The sequence below is a fragment of the Protomyctophum bolini genome (genome assembly GCF_963924005.1).
Source record: "Protomyctophum bolini genome assembly, chromosome: 7".
Lineage (NCBI taxonomy): Eukaryota > Metazoa > Chordata > Actinopteri > Myctophiformes > Myctophidae > Protomyctophum > Protomyctophum bolini.
This window is the reverse complement of record NC_137868.1, coordinates 8221920-8241606: the sequence shown is the minus strand read 5'-3', so window position 1 is coordinate 8241606 and position 19687 is coordinate 8221920. Positions and strand designations below refer to the sequence as shown.

Genomic DNA, 19687 nt, shown 5'->3' with positions numbered 1-19687 from the left:
TGCACAACGTGATCCACTCATCGTGACCACTGTTGCTAACACAAAGTAGCATTTTCAAATAAACACGCTGCTTTAGGTCATGGCACAATTGCTGCCTGAGTCGAATAGCGAATCCAATGAATTGCAACCCACGCAAAACGTAATTGGCCTACCCCAAAATGTCAGGATCTGTGCGAAAATTGCAAATGAACGGAAAAACCTAGATGCATAATGGTTGAAATGAATCTAAATAGCCAGTTGGGTTCAGCAGGGCTGTTGCTCTGATTCATTTAGCAGGAACCTATCTGGAAGAGCTGGCTTTTCCCTCTGTTTCTTACGTCTAAGTTATGCAAAAACTGGCTGTTGAGAGAAACTGGACTCTCGGGGCACTCGTCTCTGGATACCTGGCCAGGTCAGGCAAGTACAGTAGGTGAACTCACAGAAACTGCACTGCCTGGTTGCTGTTTTCATCACATGCGAGTTGTCCAGCACGCACAAATCACTGCTCTTTCATGCTTTGTTATGACGCTCGGTGTGATGAAAGGCCTATCAAATTAGCCAATCACCATCCACTCGTTATTCTGCTTCCTGCCCCCTCTTTTCCCAATCTGGAAGGCTTCATGGAGGAAGATTTGTTTTGGCCAGCAGAGGTCTGTCTGGCGTGTAATGTATTCAATGGGCTGCAGTAGAAAGGGGCCATGGTCTACACTACAGGTTATGAATTTCCAAGGCCAGGGATAGGAATTGTCTCTCCCCATTGGTTTTTATAGAAAAAGAGGATGTTGAACACCTGTCGTGCAATGGAATTCTATCAAAGGCCTGCGTGCCATGGAGGGTGGGAGCCAGAAGAAAAGCGCATTGTCTTTGGAAACTATTAGAGAAACAGACAGACAGACAGACAGACAGACAGACAGACAGACAGACAGACAGACAGACAGACAGACATTTTCACAATGTCAGCTCAGTGTTGTACAACGGTGATGTTCATGTTAGCGCTTGGGAAAATACACATAACATACAATACATCCCTTAGAAATCCCTGTCTGTCAACTGCCTTAAAACTGGAGTTTACAGAGAGAGGGAGAGAGAGAGAGCGAGCTGCAGAAACGGACAGTTGGAGCTGTTTGTCCAGCTGAGGCTGAATTATTCCTCCACCTTCCAGATTCCCCTTTTGTCTCCAATCCTTTATTTCATTTATTTCGTTTTTTTCATTACCCAACACTTTTTCCATCTCGAGCTCTGCCACATATTTAGTTCCTTTGATGCCATTCTGTTCCATTGTAATTAGTTATTTTTAAACCAGGCAGAGCAGAGCTTGCGTCAGCAGCACGGGTCCCTGGCATGGGCATGCCTATTGATGGGCACTGCCAGGGTCCTGCCTTCCGCTGGCTCTTTCTTCTCCCTGCGCCACATGGCGATATTGGTTCAGTCGACCACTTGGCTGCACGTTATACCCTTAATGCATTACGCCAACAGCTACACTTTTGTGTGCTTTGTCAGTTAACGATCCTTAAAGGAAACGGCCAGCAAGTGGATGCACCCAGCCCATGAGTCCATTCTCAGAAAGGAAACTTGAATTTCGTGGTATAACTTTGGATTGCTCTTATTTCCTTCCACCGTTTCACTATTTTTAATTCAATGTATTTGTCGCTCTGCTGTGAAAGATGACTGTATGTGTCCGTTTCCAGGATGACCAGATTCACAGGCAGAGAGATCATATTTTATTTTACCGGCGTCTTCAGTGGAAGGCAAGGCATTAGCTAAACGTGGCTTCTACCGAGGTCCAGTAGAATCCATCAGCCTATTAAGAGCCACTTTAGTGGGGGAAGCAAGGCGGACAACCTCATGTCTCAAATATTGTGCAGTCAGTTCTTTTGTAATTGTGGTCAGATACCACATCCAGTTGTAGAAATTACTTGTGTGTGTGTGTGTGTGTGTGTGTGTGTGTGTGTGTGTGGGCACGTGTGTGTGGTGCACGTGTGTGTGTGTGTGTGTGTGGCGCGCGCACACACACACACACACACACACACACACACACACACACGTGCGTGCACTGTGTGCGTGTGCTCCTGAACGCCCTCCTCTATTCTATTTTCTTTCCCTCTCTTGCCTGTTAGTCCATTCTTTCGGCCTGTGCCTTGACCCCGTGTCGTGGCTGTCGCGGTCCACAGAGGATGCATCACCCCCTGACAGACAGGCAGCCTGGACAGCATGTGTTGCTATAGGCCCCACAGGGCCTCATACCAATGTGTTTTCAGTCTATTGACACAGGCAAAATGGGCTATTAATATTCAACACAAATCAAAGCACCAAGCCAAGCATTGCGTTCAGTCCGCGGGGAACCTTTTTAGACCTCAAAAGTTGGCGTGGGAAGTGATGCTTGGTTTGCCTTGAAAGCAACTTGTCCAAATTGTTTGGGGCATGTTGCGTATAGTCCAGCCCACGGGTGCATAGGTCACGTATGTGCCGTATTTACCATGTCAGTGATGTCACAAATGTCCTGACTGTCTGTTGCCCTCTGCTCAAAACTTAAGACACACTATTATGCAAGCCGGTACGTTATGATATCTGAGCTTTTGATCGCTTTCACACAATATTGTAAGGCTGTTGGCAAGGGTGAAATTACATTTATTGAACCGTCATCCAGGATGTCATTATCAGTAAAAAGTCCATTCACCGTAATCCATTCACGTATTCTGATCATTTTTTAATTACAAGTATTGTTTGGTTGAGTGTCATTTACTTCAATGAAGAGTGTTTTGCTGCTTGTCTGACTTGTTGTGCCCTGGGGGTGACGACCGCAGCCGTGCACAGGAACTGTAGCCTGGCGGGGCCGGACTCATAGCGAGGGTTCACTGATGTTTCCTCCCCGCATATGGGAAGAATCTTCAGTGAATCCTCGCTATGAGGCCAAGCCAGGCTACAGGAACTGTGCCCAATATGTCGTTATTTGAATACGGAAATATGCTGGGTGATTATGTTGTTCATTTGGTCATTTATGTTGATATGATTTGGTGTAACACCACGACTGTAATGTAAGGCTTTTTCCCATTGATGTTAATTGTGTAGTCATGTTTTATGCAGTTGCCACAATAAAGAGTCAAATCTGTGAACAATCGCTGGCATGGCTTGTTCTCCGTGTGAGCAGATTGGGTCATTAGAATACTATATAAACAAATATGGCAGCCAATATTTATAATTTTCTGGCTTGATGGTGACAGAAAGCTGCGAGGAAAGTTGCCGCCTATCCGGATCCTGTGTGAAGGTGTAACACGGGTTTAATTCCTTCTCTAATTAAATTTCCTGAGTTTTAGTCTCTTGTTTCTAGGGGTAACTTAATGTTTTGGTACTAGAATGCAAAGAGAGCTTTGAACAACATGACTTGTAATATCATGCATTCCAGCAGCTGATGTATAAATTAAATTCACTGCTAACGTTGGACTAATGCTTCAGCTTTAAATGTACTGGTCCTATAACTACTACGTACGGTATGTCTTATAATTGAATAAATGTGTTTGTTTGACTGAAGAAGTAAGTTAAGACATTGTTTTTTTTTAATCTGTTGTTGTAGGGTCCCCTCTGTATACTTTCACATAGTTTGGTTTCATTATAATTGTCTACCATGCAGTTCTCATGCATGTTTCATACATAGAATGAACTTGTAGTATAACAGAGTCCACACAGTCAAATCCTCAGTGTTAATGTATTAACACTGAGAATGTTACGGAGCTAGGATTACAGCGCATCACCCATAGAGAGGGTATCGGCGTCTCCCTGGCCGTCTGTCCGAGAGGCTGGTGTACGATTACCTGTCGTACCCAGTCTGAGACACTCGAGACTGCATGGCTTGCTGTCCTGTTGCATAACCATTAACTTACAGTATTTCAAGATGACCGTCGGGTCCACGTAAACGACAAAGTGAATGTGTCTAACGATAACAGCCAGCTGTGTAATGACAGCTCCAGATGTCTGATGGCTGGAACAGGTATAGGGAGTTGGACAGAATAGAGTAGAGTATGCAACACACTGTATGTCTCTGGCCTTTCCACACTGTATAAAGAGATTACATACTGACATAGCTGATTTTCAATGGAACCAAATATTTGTATTTTATTTAGAGTGAACAGTACTCTCAAGTCAGATGATGTAACGATGTGTAATGATGGCAAAACACCATGTTGTCTTTATCTGTCAATTGCAATTTTCTTACTGAATTAAAATCATTCGTTTGTATCTAGTGAGTGGGTTCTATTTATTTTCCAGGGGATTTATTCACATCAATTTCTTATATAAATAATACAGAAATATAGACTAGAGCTTTAACCCATTTTGGGCGGGAACCCCTTTTGGTGTTTTAAACATTATGTTATAATTTAGCTATTGAAAAATAGCAGATCTACAAGCTCATAGCGCGCCACCGAGTGGCGCGCTACGAGCTTGTAGGTCTGCTATTCTTGAAAAATCTTGAAAATGCGGCACAAATCTTTGAATATATATTATTTCAGAAGACTTGTTTTTGACCTTTTGATTGGTATGGGCAGAGTGAGGAAGTCCTCAGCCAGAGTCACTTCTATACCACTGCCAAATAGAGCATCCTCAGCTTGCCTCTTGAGTTCTGTAATGTCACCCTCACCCCCTTCATTCTGCACAGCACACGTCTTGTACCGCTGGCTAAAGTGGTACAGTACCAGTCTCCGTGCACAGCAAGCCCGGGCAACCGCTGCAGCCATTTTAGGCGTACTGTGCCCGTGGTCCACTGCTTTCTCCTGGTGCTCATCTCCCAGGGTGGCCTCGTGAACCAAAATGTCTGCTTTGTCGCATAGCCGCAATGTTTTCTCTCCGGTGACTGAGCTACAGTCTCCTAGAATACAGACTTTCCTCCCGGGAATGGTGTCTTCCAATACCTCACTGGAGGACACCACGCGTCCACTCTCTAGTGTCACTGACTTGCCGGCTTTCAGGCGCCTATAAAGTGGTCCTGGCTTCAGGCCCAGCTCCTGAAGCAGTTCAGTGTTCAGTCTCCCGGGCCGGTCCTGCTCCTGAATGGAGAACCCAAAGGACGGGACACGGTGGAACAACCTGAAGGCCTTTACCACAAACCTCTCGTTCTCGAGAAGGTGGTAGCAGTCAGTGGAGGCGTCCAGGGAAATGGTCCTCCCGGGACGCTCCTGAGGGAGGAGAGGACCACGTTCCGTTGTCATTTCAAGGCTTAGCTGTCCTTCTGGTGGACTCTGGTCTGGGGTCGGTTCCAGTTCGTGCACTGCGTACGGGAAGAGAAGCTGCGAGCCCGTCAGACCCAGAGTCACCCTCAGGAAGCGCCGAAGGCCCCTGGGTCCATAAATATCCACACAGGGTAGAGACTGGGTGAGGTTTGGTTTGGTGTTGATACTCATAGTACACAGGAGACCAGGCAGGCCAAACAGGTGATCCCCGTGCAAATGAGAGATGAACACCTTCGTAATGTGACCAGCTCTCCGCTGGCTCTTCATGATCTGGGTCTGGGTTCCTTCGCCGCAGTCGAACAGCCAACATTCTCCTTCGGTCCTCAGGACCAGCGCTGAGGCGCCGCGCTGAGGGGACGGATAGGCAGACCCAGTCCCCAGGAAAGTAAGATCCATTGTCATTTCCCTGCTGCCCTGTTTCGTATCGGCAGGCGATCCTTCTGCAAGGTCTGCTTGTAGTGTTCTTAGATCTAACTCCCTGAACTGGTAACGGTGCTTATTCCCTCCTGGAGATATGCCACATCATACTACTGATGTCACCCTGTCCTCGCTTGTCCACCGTGAGCCTCGTTGCCAATGACATCGCTGCTTCTGTTCGCTGCTATCTAACTCTTCCCAATCTCGTCTTATCGTGTCACACTCCTGACCTCACCAGACCATATATGGAGTGTGCATACCGTATCTGTTTATATGGGCTGATCTGTCTGTGACATCAGCAGTGGTGATGTCGGTCTCTGTGTACTTTCTATGACGTCAGTCTGTAGGTGATCTAAGTTGTGCCAGGCCTGCTCCTTGTATGGAGATCTGGGATGGCCCGTTGTTCCATGGTCAGATCCTCTCAAACACACTGCCCCCCATATACTGTACAGCGCTCATTCCTGGATGATAGCCCGGTGTTGTCCCTCGATCAATCAGAATCGCCACCGCTTGTCACACTCCAGGGCAGCATGAACTTTGCTCAAGCTCTGTTTTCTGACCCCTCAATGTCGCAACTCTCTCAGCTATATGGCTCTGATTGAAGGTATCCATTAGTTGCCACAACAAGCCAAGGGTCAAGGTTTACAACATGGTAAAAATCGAAAACATTATTAATATACTAAGAAACCAGGATGAGACTACTGTAGCACTGTAGGTGTAAGCAGGGCCTGTGACAGCAGTGAACAGAGAATCCACAGTTATTAGACCCTGTCGTGTCTCCTCAACAAGGCATGTAGCCTGTAGGCTCCAACATCTGGCTTTGTATTTTCCGCCCTTGACGTCATCTGTGTGGTGGCCAAGTCTATGGACTTTTTATGACAACTTTTGTTCCGTACAAACTTTCAGGCCAAGTCAATGGCAAACTACGTCACGTCACATGGCGTCTTTTGTGACGCCAATGTGGGTCAATATAATAAATACATCTTCGCAACATCGTCAGGATAAAAGCCGCCCCTCACATCACATGCTATGCGTGTGATTTTCGTTTATTATGGCTTGGCTCTGTAGAAGTCCGGCTGTTTATAAGAGGATCAGTTTGTAATTCTGTATGTGTCTGTCTGTAATAATAATAATATTTTCTAAATAAATACTGGGGAAACCTTTCCAAAATAGTGTCATGCAGTACTTCATATCGTCTATCTTTCCACATGAAGGCTGAGATGGACAATGGAGCGGCGCCTTGCCAGGCCAATGTGGATCCTGAGATACACTTTATTGGATTTTTTTCCCCCTCTGGAGTCTGTGGTAGCAAATCACTTAACATAATATCATGCCACCTTTATTTTAGAGTGCCGCGATTTCCTCTTCTGTGATTTACACACACTTGATTTACACACTCGGACCTTGCACCAGTTTGACCAGTTAGTCCCTTTTCCTCGATTTACATCTCCTTCTGTCGGTTGGACCCGACGGTAATGGCTAACGAGTGGTGAGAGATGAGGTTCTGGGGGTGATGTGAGGGGCTCATGGCGGATGTGTTCTGGGTGAGTGGCTGCCTCTCTCTCCCCTGCTGCTGGTGTTTGCTGAGGACACGGGTCAGTGCTCAGGAGGGGGCCGCCTTCTGGACTTCACAATGTGTTCTGGGGTCATGACGTGGGAAGCAGCCTGAACTGTGGCTTTTCACTTTGGCGGCTGTGATGGTGTTTTCTTTGCCCTCTGTGCTTTCACCACACAACCTCCTAGGAGGAGGACTCAACACCCGTGGGTGTGTGGGTGTGTGTGTGTGTGTGTGCGCGCACAAAAACAAGCTCAGACAAGCTCAGTGTTTCTTGCCGAAAGGACTCGCCCTGTACACTGCATATGTGTGGTTACAATGTATTAAAAATAATTATCTTGCTAATTTAAAATTATTGCATTGTAAAGGTTGCTATTTTCTTGAGCACAATGGTGATGGATTGCAAGAAGACTCGATTCCTGAATAGCACAACTCCAGATACCATTATGGTTCAGAGGGATGTCCTTCTGTCTTTGTGAGTCATGACTACGGGTATAACAGTTCACCAAATGTATGGTTTGGTTTGATAAGACACAATGCTGGTCGTGGGAGTGGCAGACTCTCTACGTCGTCCTCAGACAAGCCCTCCATCGGCGTCTCCAGTCATCTCGGTTCGCCATACATCTGGCCAGCTCATTTGTGCTTTCTGCACCAGTATCTTTCTGTAGTACGTCCACATAGGTAGGTGTGGGACGTCCTCTCGATCGATATCCGTGTGTTGGTTCCCACAGTGCAAGCTTTTTGGCCGGGAGTGGCAGACCGCACTTTGCAACTTACCAGTTAACGTAGTTTAGGCTGCCTAGTTGAGTGCAGAGTGCATCTTCGTTCTGTTCGTAGTGCGTGCCGAACCAATAGACTTCTACTGAACGGTTCAATACACCTTGTGTATTGTTACACCACTAGTAGTTATGATGGGTTGATGGAGGGTGTATATACACAGTATATTCCCGTCCTCACATTTCAATGGAGGTCACTCAGCCAGTGCTTGCATCCCTAGGGACAGCCCACCTCTGGGTATTCATTGAGTCTTGAGGTCATGATGACCACATGCACAACGGTGTCCTCTATGTGCGTACGACTCTACGTCACAAACTAGTACTACGTCCTCGAGCGAACGCCTTGCCTGCATGAGTCCCATGAATGAACTTGTTGAGGTCAATGGCAGTACCAGATTTGGCGAAACTGTGCTTCAAAAAGCCGGCCCCCTCCCTCCCCAGTCCTGGGGGCTTGATTATTATAGGGACAAAGCTGACATTCTTCTTCATCATCCCAGCTCTACCTCACAAAGCTCGTTAGGATCACGTACACTCGTACAGTCTAGTCAACAGCTTCCCTGAAAGCAATTAGCAAGTTGAGGTGACTGTGAGGGAAAAACAAATCAATTATGCAGGTGACAGAAATGTAAACTGTTAATCCTCCTGTAATATGCTGTATTTTGGGTTCACATTGTACTGGAAACAGAGATTAGGAGTCCGGCATTAGCCTGGCTGTCTGCTCTGATCCGTCTGGAGGAGTTGTTTTCCAACACCTGTGTTTTGGAATCAAGCGTTTATCCTTTCAGAACGGATGGCCCTCTCTCTCCCTCTCTCTCCCCCTCTCTCTCTCTCTCTCTCTCTCTCTCTCTCTCCCCGAATCCTTCATAATGCTGGAATTGGCAGCCGCTCAGGTCCTCTTGGCTCTGTGATCCCTCCCAAGCAAACACACACAGCAGGTTGCGCACGCTCCCCTCTCTCTCTCTCTCTCTCTCTCTCTCTCTCTCTCTCTCACACACACACGTACACACACACACACTCAAAGCAGCTTTATTGGCATGAAAAAAACATATGTCACATTGCGTCATTATATACAATGTTAGACAGGTTTACAGGGTATACAGCTTTTTGGAAAAGAATAGCAGCAATGTTTTTGCGGTCACTTTAGGACAAATAGAACCTTTTTTCTCAAGACAATTTAAATTGTTTACAAAAACAACCCTCAGATTTAAGCTGTGTTTAAAGGTAGCAGCTCTGTTTACATGTGCAGCAGGTCTAGTAGCGGTCTACTTGGCACGGATAGTAGTCCTTAGGGTGGTTGTGTTCCATTGGCTAACCTTCTTCTGTCGCAACAATTCAATGTATATGCTATCCACCTCAGCGCAGTCTCTCGACAGCTGAACAAACGCCATTCCGACGGTGGTAATGCTCGTGGTATGTGTGCTACAGGATGCTTGCGTGCGCGCGTGCTTGTGTTTGATCACCAGTGTTAAGTAGGGTCACCTTAAGCCGTTCCGAGGCTGGAGACGAGAGAAAGGCGTTCCTGTTTTAGTGCGATGGGCAGCATAGGATAGCATAGCATTAGGTCCTTGGGTCCAGCGACCTCCGTATGACCCTCACAGGTCTTGGCACTGAAAGAAACAAGGCTTTGTCTTAATACTATAGCTCCAAGACGGGCAAACTTCACTTACTATGCTTATCTCTCTCTCTCTCTCTCTCTCTCTCTCTCTCTCTCTCTCTCTCTCTCTCTGTCTCTCTCTCTCTCTCTGTGTCTGTGTCTCGCTCTCTCTCCCCTTATCACATAATTTCTGATTTGTCAATCAGTCCTATTCAATTGTGTCACAATAAATCTTTATTTTTTTTAACATATAACACCACAAATCCGGGAACAGCATACACATATTGTATATACATACATTGACTTTCCATTCCAACATGTTTACTTCCACTGCAAAACAGGTTGAGACCAAGGCACTCTTGTATATACAAGAGTGCCTTGCTCTCGTCTTTCTTTGCATCGATTCTGTCACCCAGTTGTACCAAAGAGCACCTTGTTGAAGATTCCTACTTTGGCCAAACAGATACTGCTCCTTCCTCTCTCTTTTTTTTCTACATGTTTACTTCCACCGTTTCTGGTTTCTGGTTTCTGGTTTCTCTCTCCTGCTTTGGAAAGACAAGCGCAAACTCATGACAGATCCAGCTATAAAGTGGGAATGAAAACACAAAGTTTGCGATTGTAGGCCAAATAATTATGCTGAGCCCTGTGGCTATAGCGACACATGGGCTACCATGTGTCTTGTGTCAGCCTTTTAACTGGGATCATGTGACCAGAACTATTGACTGATCATCAGCAGGCTCGGCAACTATTTACACATACGCGCGCGAATGTGCGCACGTATGCACACACATCTCATACATACGCCAAGACAGTGGTTCTCAAAGTGGGATCCGGGAGCACCCAGGGGTCCTTGAGGGAGTTCTAGTAGGGGGTTCCCAGCTAAATGATAGTGAGGTCTCACCCTTATTGGACTGTAACTCTGAGAGTGTACAAATGGACCCCTAAACGGGTCCATTGGGTTCCATTTGTACACTCTCAGAGTTAAATTAACGTTGATTTTACAACATAAATTGCGGTCGCAGAGATCGAAATGCCATTAAATGGGGGGTCCGTATAGCCTAATGCAAGTAAAACTGGGTGTCCTTGAAAATAAAATATTCGAGAGTTACTGCTAGACCATGTAAAAAATCTTCAAATGGGGGTCCTCGGGAGGATATGTGTCAATTTGGGGGTCCTTGACATGAACAAGTTTGACAACCTGCAATGCTCCAAAACACATGATGTGGAAACTGACCTGAAACCTATAGGTTTCACACAGTGGTTGAATTTCACAATATTATTATGTTTTAGGCTTAGAGCTTTTCCCAAGGGAACTAATAATATGACGCCTTCTTATGTCGAGCCTTGGTCGCCACTCGGCCCCTGCACTGCACATTGTGCTCATGTGCACGTTGACACCTGACCCTCAAACCAGCTCGGAGTACCAGTGGTGGAAAAAGTACTACATTTCTGTACTTAAAGTAAAAAGTATCAATACTGCAATGTAGGAATACTCTGTTACAAGTAAACGTTATGGCAAACCAAGGTACAAAAGTAAAAGTGCTCATTATGCAGAATGTCACAAGGTTATATCTATGAAAGGAATGAAAATGCACTGGGTATCTGCTCGGTATGTGAGTATTTTCTTTTAATAATGCAACGTTTCAGTCCCTCCGGACCTTTCTTCAGGCATGCCTGAAGAATGCCTGTATTTTCATTTCCTTTCATTGATGTCCACTGGCCTGGGCATAAGCCTGATTTATAGCTTTTTCCTACAATGTATAATATCTATAAAGTTTTCAAATAACTGTAGTGAAGTGGAGTAAAAGTATAGGCCTACAATATTTGCCTCTGAGATGTGTAGTAGTGGAGTGGAAGTATTGAAAATTGGAACTGCTCAACTAAAGTAAAATTACCTCAGAATTGTACTTAACCCATTTTGAACGGCAACCCGTTTTGGTGTTGGCATTATGTTATGCTTTAGCTATTTTTGAAAAATCGAAGAGCGACTGACATATAAGACATTTTTAGAATCTGATCTCAGGTCAGAATGAAAACTGTCAGGATGTAGAAGACATTTTTAGAATCTGATCTCAGGTCAGAATTGTACTTAAATACAGAACTGTAATTGGTTACTTTCCACCACTGCAAAGTGGTACAGTGTTGCATTACCTTTTATGCTGCGTTCACAGGCAGCTACAAAAGATAACAAAGCCACGCAGTTTATCTGCCGCTGAGTCGATGTTGAAGTGTTGATCAACTCGCTCGTTGACGTCAAGCATTCGTCGAGACAGAACTGGTTGACGGAAATAATTTGTTTCCCCCAATCAGGAATTGTGGAAAGACCGAAGATGAGTGTAAATGGTTGAACAACACTTCGTTTTGTAGCTTTGTAGCTGCAGTTGAAGCCAGCTCAATTAACTTGGCTTGTAGCTTTGTAGATTTTGTAGCGGCTACTGTACAAACGTTGAGCGTTGCTTTGCATATAGAGGGTATGCGCATGCTTAACGTGAATGGCACATCGAGTGGCAAATCGAGTGGCAAAGCAACATGCAAACTGAGTTTAACGTAGGAATAAAGGTCAGTAGGCATTCCTGCATAACTTCCGGGTTTGATAATGATGTCACACATATACCTCTATAATGGTCATTTGACCTAGTAATGGTCAATAAACAGAAATTAGGAATAGGAACTGACAGCATCATCAAGTCAATTTATCAAGGCGTTTTACATGACACTTTTACATTTCTCTCTCTTTCTTCTTGCTCTATTTCCTTCTCACATACCAGTGCCCTTTAACAGTGTTTTGGGCTGTTACCAAGTACTCGCCCACCCCCCTCTCGCTTTCTTTTTCCACCTCCGTTTGTCCTGGGATCCTGGATTTGTCAGTGTTTATGGGTACATATTTCTTTTTACAAATTGTGATGTTTTTTACTGCCGCTGGGCGCTGGCACACACATGGAGGAGAGATGGTGCCTACAGTACACATCGTAACCAGTCCAGATGTATTCACTGGATGGGGCCGAGGGGCCGGATCCCACACATGGGCCTTATCTCTGTATCATGGGATACTCCTGGAGCAAAGGACACATCTGCCATAGATACAGGGAGGGAGGGGGAGGGAGTATGGGAAGACCCGATGAATAAGAGCGTGGGTTGGAGGGTTCAGTGGTCCAATACAGACTCTCCTCTGAGAGCCTATAGCTTTGCTGGGCCTCAACGTCAGTCTTCCAAGTGTTATCAGCATTTTAGTGGTTTATGTTTAATACTGAAGTTTTGACAGACAGCTGTAAACTCGGTATACCCCAACTTTCCCTGAAAGGCCTAAAAGCTGTTTTTTGTTCCAGCGGATTAGTTTTTATGTCAAAGACAGAATTTTAGGCCTGGGCCATGGCTTAATGGTCCAGGCACCTTGGCTGGTAATCCAGTCTGGCAGTGTGCCGCGAGTTCGACTCCCGATCCCGACGGCCTTTCCTGCATGTCACCCCCCCATCTCTCTCCCCTTTTTTCAGCCTACTGTCTGTCCCTCCATAAAAAATATTAAATAAAGGTGAAAGCCAAAAAAAAGAAAACGTAAAAAAAGAAATAAAAGAAAATACATAATTTTTGTTTGTTGACGTGATGACTATTGGAAATTATCTCAAAACCACCTTCTGTCTTGCTGACTTTTCACTTTTCTCTGTTGCTCTATTTCAGGGGACTTTTCATCACTATCCATGACCGTGGTCACATCTCCACCCTGCTCCAGAGCTGGCCCGAGATGGACATACGAGTAAGTCATTCCTCCATCAGTGACCACAACTATTATGAATTTATGATCCTCTGTCTACTCGTAAATATTAGATCAAGAAGGCCTTGCTTGGTGTTGACACTGGTGAGTATGAAGTGTATGCAAAAGTGCAACCACTGACCAAATAGCAGCAATTTGCAATTCATGACTCGGGTCATGTTATGGCATGACGGAAGGTGCCAGGTATTCTCGGCATGTCAGACATGAGCCACCTGTTCACGGCTGTCAACAGGATGGCATTTGCGTCTCTGCTGCCACACTGCCTCTCACAGATCATAAACTCTTCAAATATGCCCTGACTTAACTTCCCAATAAAGAGAGGGCAAACCAGAGCCAAAACAGGGACAGGCCGTAGGCAGCAGTTCTGTCAAAAAACAACCACCCACGCAATCGCATTAAGGAAATGAGTGAATCCCCATGAAAGCAATGTAGCGCACCTTTTTTAATAAAATGAATTATGCACGTTGCATATTAAAAAGAAGTCAAACCGGAAAAAAGGGGGAAATAAATAAAATAAAATAAATTACAACATCCCCATAAAAGCTGTACGCCAGGGCGTTCTGCGTCACACACCGATCGAGCACAAAATCCAGTGCCTTTGGTGATGGCCTTGAATGTTACACAATCGATGTTTTCCTTCACCATTAATTACGCTCACGAGAACTGTTATTTGCCGCTGCTTCTGGTGAGGAGTGAGCACCCGTAGAGCCAAAGAGCCCAGAGGCACAGTGGAAGTGGAACTGGGATTGGGGGCAGAATTCTGCTGGAACCCTGTTATGAGTTAATGGACACACGCTGTGTGCTGCGCTGGTATTTATTTTCATGTTAAATCCTGTTTACTGAAATATCAAATAGCTTGGGTTGTTTTTCCCCTCCCAGTGGCGTGTTTTCACCAACGCTAGGTGTTTATCTACCGCTCTGCAAAGTCCCGGCGGTCCACTTATAGAGATTATGTCGTACATTAGCACTGTATGGGTTCTCAACGTGTGGGTCGCGACCCCCTCGGGAGAAAAAAACGCCATGAGAACCCCATTTATGCAATTGTATAGCATGGCTAACATGGCGAGCATCAAGGTCAAGGTCAAGTTTATTCATATGTCCCAAACTGGGCACTTCGTTTTACAGCAGATAAAAAGCTCACAGACATTACAAACAGTAGAACATACAGAACAACAGACATACGTGTATACATTATCACAAGATGATACCTTAAATATAAAGTGCAACCAGGGCTAAAGTGCATCAAGTGTAACTATACGTCTACCTCCTCCTACTTCCCTTGTTGATGGCTCGGATGGAGGTAGGTATGAATGAGAATTTATACCATTAGCATTATCACTAATAACCGTCACGGTCATTATCGACAGGCGGTGTGTGTGACGGACGGAGAGAGGATCCTGGGCCTGGGGGACCTGGGCTGCTACGGCATGGGCATTCCTGTGGGCAAGCTGGCGCTCTACACGGCCTGCGGCGGCATGCCGCCACAACAGTGCCTCCCGGTGCTGCTCGACGTGGGCACAGACAATGAGGTGAGGAGGATTAACTAACCCATTCTGACCTGAGATCAGATTCTAAAAAAAATGTCTTATACATCCTGACAGTTTTCCATTCTGACCTGAGATCAGATTCTAAAAAAAGATCTTCTACATCCTGACAGTTTTCCATTCTGACCTGAGATCAGATTCTAAAAATGTCTTCTAAATCCTGACTGTTTTCTTGAAAAAGCAGCTTTTCTATGTCAGTCGTTCTCAAACACTTTCATGTCACTTTTCACGATTCTTCAAAAATAGCAGAACCTACAAGCTCATAGCGCGCCACCGAGTGGCGCGCTATGAGCTTGTAGATCTGCTATTTTTCAATAGCTAAAGCATTACATAATGCAACACCAAAAGGCGTTCCCGCCCCAAAATGGATTAAGTAACACACCTGGTCTGACATGGAATGTAAACATCTACTTTTACATGACTGCGTCTGACAAGTACCAACACTTATGCGGATTAGCAGAACGGCTACTTCAAATTCATATACCCATGCTAAGTATTCGGAAATCCTTAAATGTTATAATCCGCAGGGCATATCGGAAGAGGAAATGAAGCCACGTGCATTCCTCATAATATTTCACAGTGAAATACTGAGTGTTGTTTAAGATTAATATTATCCACTTATATAGTTATATACTTTGTTGTACTGTAGCCCACACCAAATTGCGCAAATGACCGATCTGCAAACTCGACAACGTTTTTGAGGGAATGTTTACCTATTTTTGCTGAATGTTTGCCTATTTTAGCTGATAGTTTTATGACAATCCCAGAATAGGGACGCTACCCAGGGTTCATGTGGTTAACTTTAGCACTCAGGAGTATGCAACTTTAGCACTCAGGAGTATGCTGTGTATGACAGTTAGGAAAACCTTTTCACACGTTACAACCAGGAAACACCCTTGTACACGAGTGAGCTAAGCAGCTCCAGTCACATAAGCCAGCTAGGAAAGCACCTCTTTCCTTTGCCAGTCAATGATGGCACAATAACTAAGTACATTTACTTGAGTATTGTACTTAATAATACTTAAGTAATTGTTTGTTTAGTATCTGTACATTCATTTAGTATTTGTATTTTTTGGATACTTATGACTTTCACTCAACAACTCCTCGGGAAATGAATGAAATTTCCAGTACTCTAAAGCCCGGTTTCCACTGCCATGGCCGCACACCACTCCACACCACCCACTTGTGCCATCGTTTCCACTACACGGATTTGGGCTGAGTAGTGTCAAAGTGGTACTAAATGAGGGCCTAAAAAGTACACCATCTCCAGGGTGGGTCTCTGAGCTAGGCTAAGCGAAGCCAAACACTTAAAAATGACTCACTCACTGACCCACTGACTCATCACTCACTGACTTTTTATTTATTTATAGTTGTAGTATACATTATAAATTTATAATAGATTATAATGTATTATAATCACTCTCAATATATTGAGAGTGATTTATTATAATTACATACATGTATATATACACATACATAGTTGTAATACATGTTAATACTTTATAATCACTGTTATAATCGTATTTTAGTGTATTATATTGAATTATAATCACAGTTATAATAATAATAATAATAGCTCAGATTTATAAGGGTCCATTTGGCAACTTCTTACCAATAGCTGGAGAACTCCTGCACAGGTGATTTGCATGTGTATACAGTAAGGCTGTGTCCGAACATTCGGGGTTCGAACCTTTGCTCGTTAGGGTTGGCACTCAAATCTTAATTAATGGGCTTGAACCATTCGTTTTTTTAGCTCGAAAATATTTCTCGGTGAGAATGTGATATGCATAATAAGAGTACTATGTTCATGTTGTGTTTACATGTTACATGTTTAGATGTTATTAATAATCAGGGGGGGCACACAACCAGTGCGCATAATGTCGTCAAAATGTTTTCTGCGCGTAGATCAAAGGCATGCAAGGCGCATTTGCGCACCGACAGCTGAGACGGTTATGTAGAGAAATCTGACAGGCATTCAAAAGGAACTCGGAAGACATAGAAATAAAACTAGTGCTGAATAATCATTACATGTGGCTCTTATTTTGAAGAGAAAGTTATGCACAGGAAGTCCGTTTCAGTTGTAAACAAGCTACTGTACTATGACACTTTCCCAAAGTTACGTGCAATGCATCTACAATACATTGTTACCTCCACCTATGTCCTTACAAAGGGGGTGGCCATTCTCTCCAGAGGGGGAGGCGAGGGGGTACTTTATTTTAATGGCAATGGTAGATATTGTGATGCGTTGTACAGTGGTGTGGTGCTAAGGCTGCAGTTGAAATCCAGCTTAACTCAAGTACACATTTGACTGAGCAACTTTCACTTGACGGAGTAGTATTTATACTAGTACTAGTGCTGGGGTTGAGTACTTTTGTACACCTCTTCCAGCCATCCTAGCGGAACACATCACCCTCCACCCCTCTGTCTCATGGTATCCCTGCCCTGGTAGAGCCTTATTCGCTTTCACAGTGGTAAGATGATCCTCGGGCCTGGGCAGGACAGCACGTGTCTGTAGTCTTAAGCTGGAGCTTGCTAAGAATAGTCTGTGTACACTTCTATATATAAAGGTCGCTGTGTACTTTTACCAATGCCATGTCATCCTGGCTTTGGAAAAGGGCGTATAGCAGCACCAGATGCCTGCTGCCCAGTGCACTAGCTGCTGAACATATACAGCACAGTATATACTACTATAATACTGTGTTCATTTAACTGAATGTGTTCACACCGGAGGGTGACGATATTTTTACGTGGATGGCGCGAATCGCACGATTACATACAAAGGCCAATGGAAAAAGATGCAAAATGACGAGCTGTTGCACCAGGCGCCATGAGTGAGGCGAACCGGGAAATCCGCCTCTTCCTCGTGGTCACTCAAGAGTTCTCTTTTCGAATGAAGCGACTCAAAAATAGTGTATCTTGTGTGAACGCAGCTCAATATTTACACTTCTGAATTTGACTGTATACAGTTGGTGCCAAAATGCAGCCACAGAGAGCAAATTGCTTGAAACACACACACACACACACACACACACACACACACACACACACACACACACACACACACACACACACACACACACACACACACAGACTTGTGTTTACTTGTGGTCATGGGCAATATATGTTGTGTTTACATGTTACATGTTTAGATGTTATTAATAATCAGGGGGGCACACAACCAGTGCGCATACGTCGTCAAAATGTTTTCTGAGCGTAGATCAAAGGCATGCAATATATCAGATTGGAATGAGATTCCAACATAACTGTTTACATGGACGTATTTACAGAAGAATATAATTAAAGATGGAGTGCTGTGATTTTTGTTTGTTTCTTTCTTCAGTTTATGAGGTGACAGTACTTCATTATCGTTCATCGTTATCTAAACTTTGACCTCCTGACTTTGGTTACCCCAACCCGTGTAGTTGATTTCAGCCCAGGGTACTATAATGTCTGAAGGTAGATGTTGGAGACAAAGGGTATAGAGATATAAGGGCACAACTTCATTGATCTCAGACTTCATGTGGCCACTGGCCAGTGTATCTGAATGTGAGGTCTTGAAAAGACAAAGGTGGCCGCACGCACTCGTAGCCAAAGTGCACAGAGTAAAAACTAACGTTTCGGCAGATGCAAGTGTGCAACTGCCTTCTTCAGGGTATCGGGGCCAGTCTATGGCATCATTATGTCATGTATGATGTATCTATGACATAATAATGACTTCATATTCGAGCAAGCTTTCTGCCAGATCCAACTACCATTGAAGTCCATTATCAAATTAAAGTTACATTAAAAACAAATATATAAAATATAATGTGAATAACAAATGCATGGAGGCACTTCCTTGCCCATTGGCAGCATGCACAAGAGATTTTTGGGCTTGTTGGTCCAGCAGTTAGATTCGCCTCAGATACACAGACAAACTAGAAAAAGTGCCCTTCTGGGCACAGGTCTCCACCAGGAGGATGTGAGAGAGAGAGACTGTGTACCAATTTGTGTGATGTTTGGACAAAATCTGCAGGTGTACTGTCCAAAAACTTGTTTTGCACAAGGGGCCTCCTGGTGGCGCTATAACAGGCCGTTCTGGAAATTTTGGGGCATTGTTGGCATCCAGGGAGTGTGTGCAAAATTTGGCATCGGCTGGGTTAACGGTGCGGGAGATTAGCTGTTCACAGACGGACGGACGGACGGACGGATGGACGGACTGAGTGCAAAACATACTCTATCCCCATGCCAGGACGGAGTGCAAAACATACTCTCTCCCCATGCATTCGGCCTGGTGGAGACGACTTACAGACCCATTATTTCCTAGACTGCTCTACCATACAAATGATCTGTGAATGACATAGAAAAGACATGCTTTTCATACATTTGCGGCTGAAAAGGAGACGAACGCAACGTGCGAAAATTGGACAGAAACTAAGGCTAACCGAGGCCATGCCAATGCACCTTGGATGGCCCCCGGGTCTGACATATCCATGTCCTGTTCTGCTGCTCCGACACAATTCACACTTCATCATTCGGTGCTGTAACTCCAAGGGCCACATCAGAAGGCTCCAGCCTATATAATAAAAGAAACATTATAAGTCTCCAGTGAAATTTCATAAAAAGATATAGCATTACTTCAGTTGGTGGCATCGGATCTGGTGTTTCATAGAGTTATGGTCTACTACAGACAGACAGACAGACAGACAGACAGACAGCTTTTCACCCCTTTCTCTATTGGCATTCATGCTACGTTTTCAACTTCTCCACATTTAGCTCTCTTCGAGCGATTGTGCCCCTGGGTGATAATACCAACAACAGAGGAGAAAGCACATGCTGATCAGGGTTGTCC

General features: G+C 44.6%; 2 protein-coding genes across 2 annotated transcripts in view; one reads left to right on the top strand and one right to left on the bottom strand.

Annotated features, from left to right (window-relative positions):
• The window catches only part of me1 (malic enzyme 1, NADP(+)-dependent, cytosolic), a 99848-nt gene that overhangs the window by 49877 nt on the left and 30284 nt on the right, over nt 1–19687 (top strand). Inside the window, exons 5-6 of the mRNA XM_080768057.1 lie at nt 13219–13294; nt 14680–14841. Coding sequence (XP_080624183.1) covers nt 13219–13294; nt 14680–14841 — 238 coding nt within the window. The remainder of the gene's footprint in view (nt 1–13218; nt 13295–14679; nt 14842–19687) is intronic.
• On the bottom strand, nt 4476–5603 carry LOC308317897 (zinc phosphodiesterase ELAC protein 1-like; the record flags this gene model as incomplete). Its single annotated transcript, XM_080767245.1, has 1 exon — nt 4476–5603. The coding sequence occupies one exon, from the start codon at nt 5601–5603 to the stop codon at nt 4476–4478; it is 1128 nt and encodes a 375-aa protein (XP_080623371.1).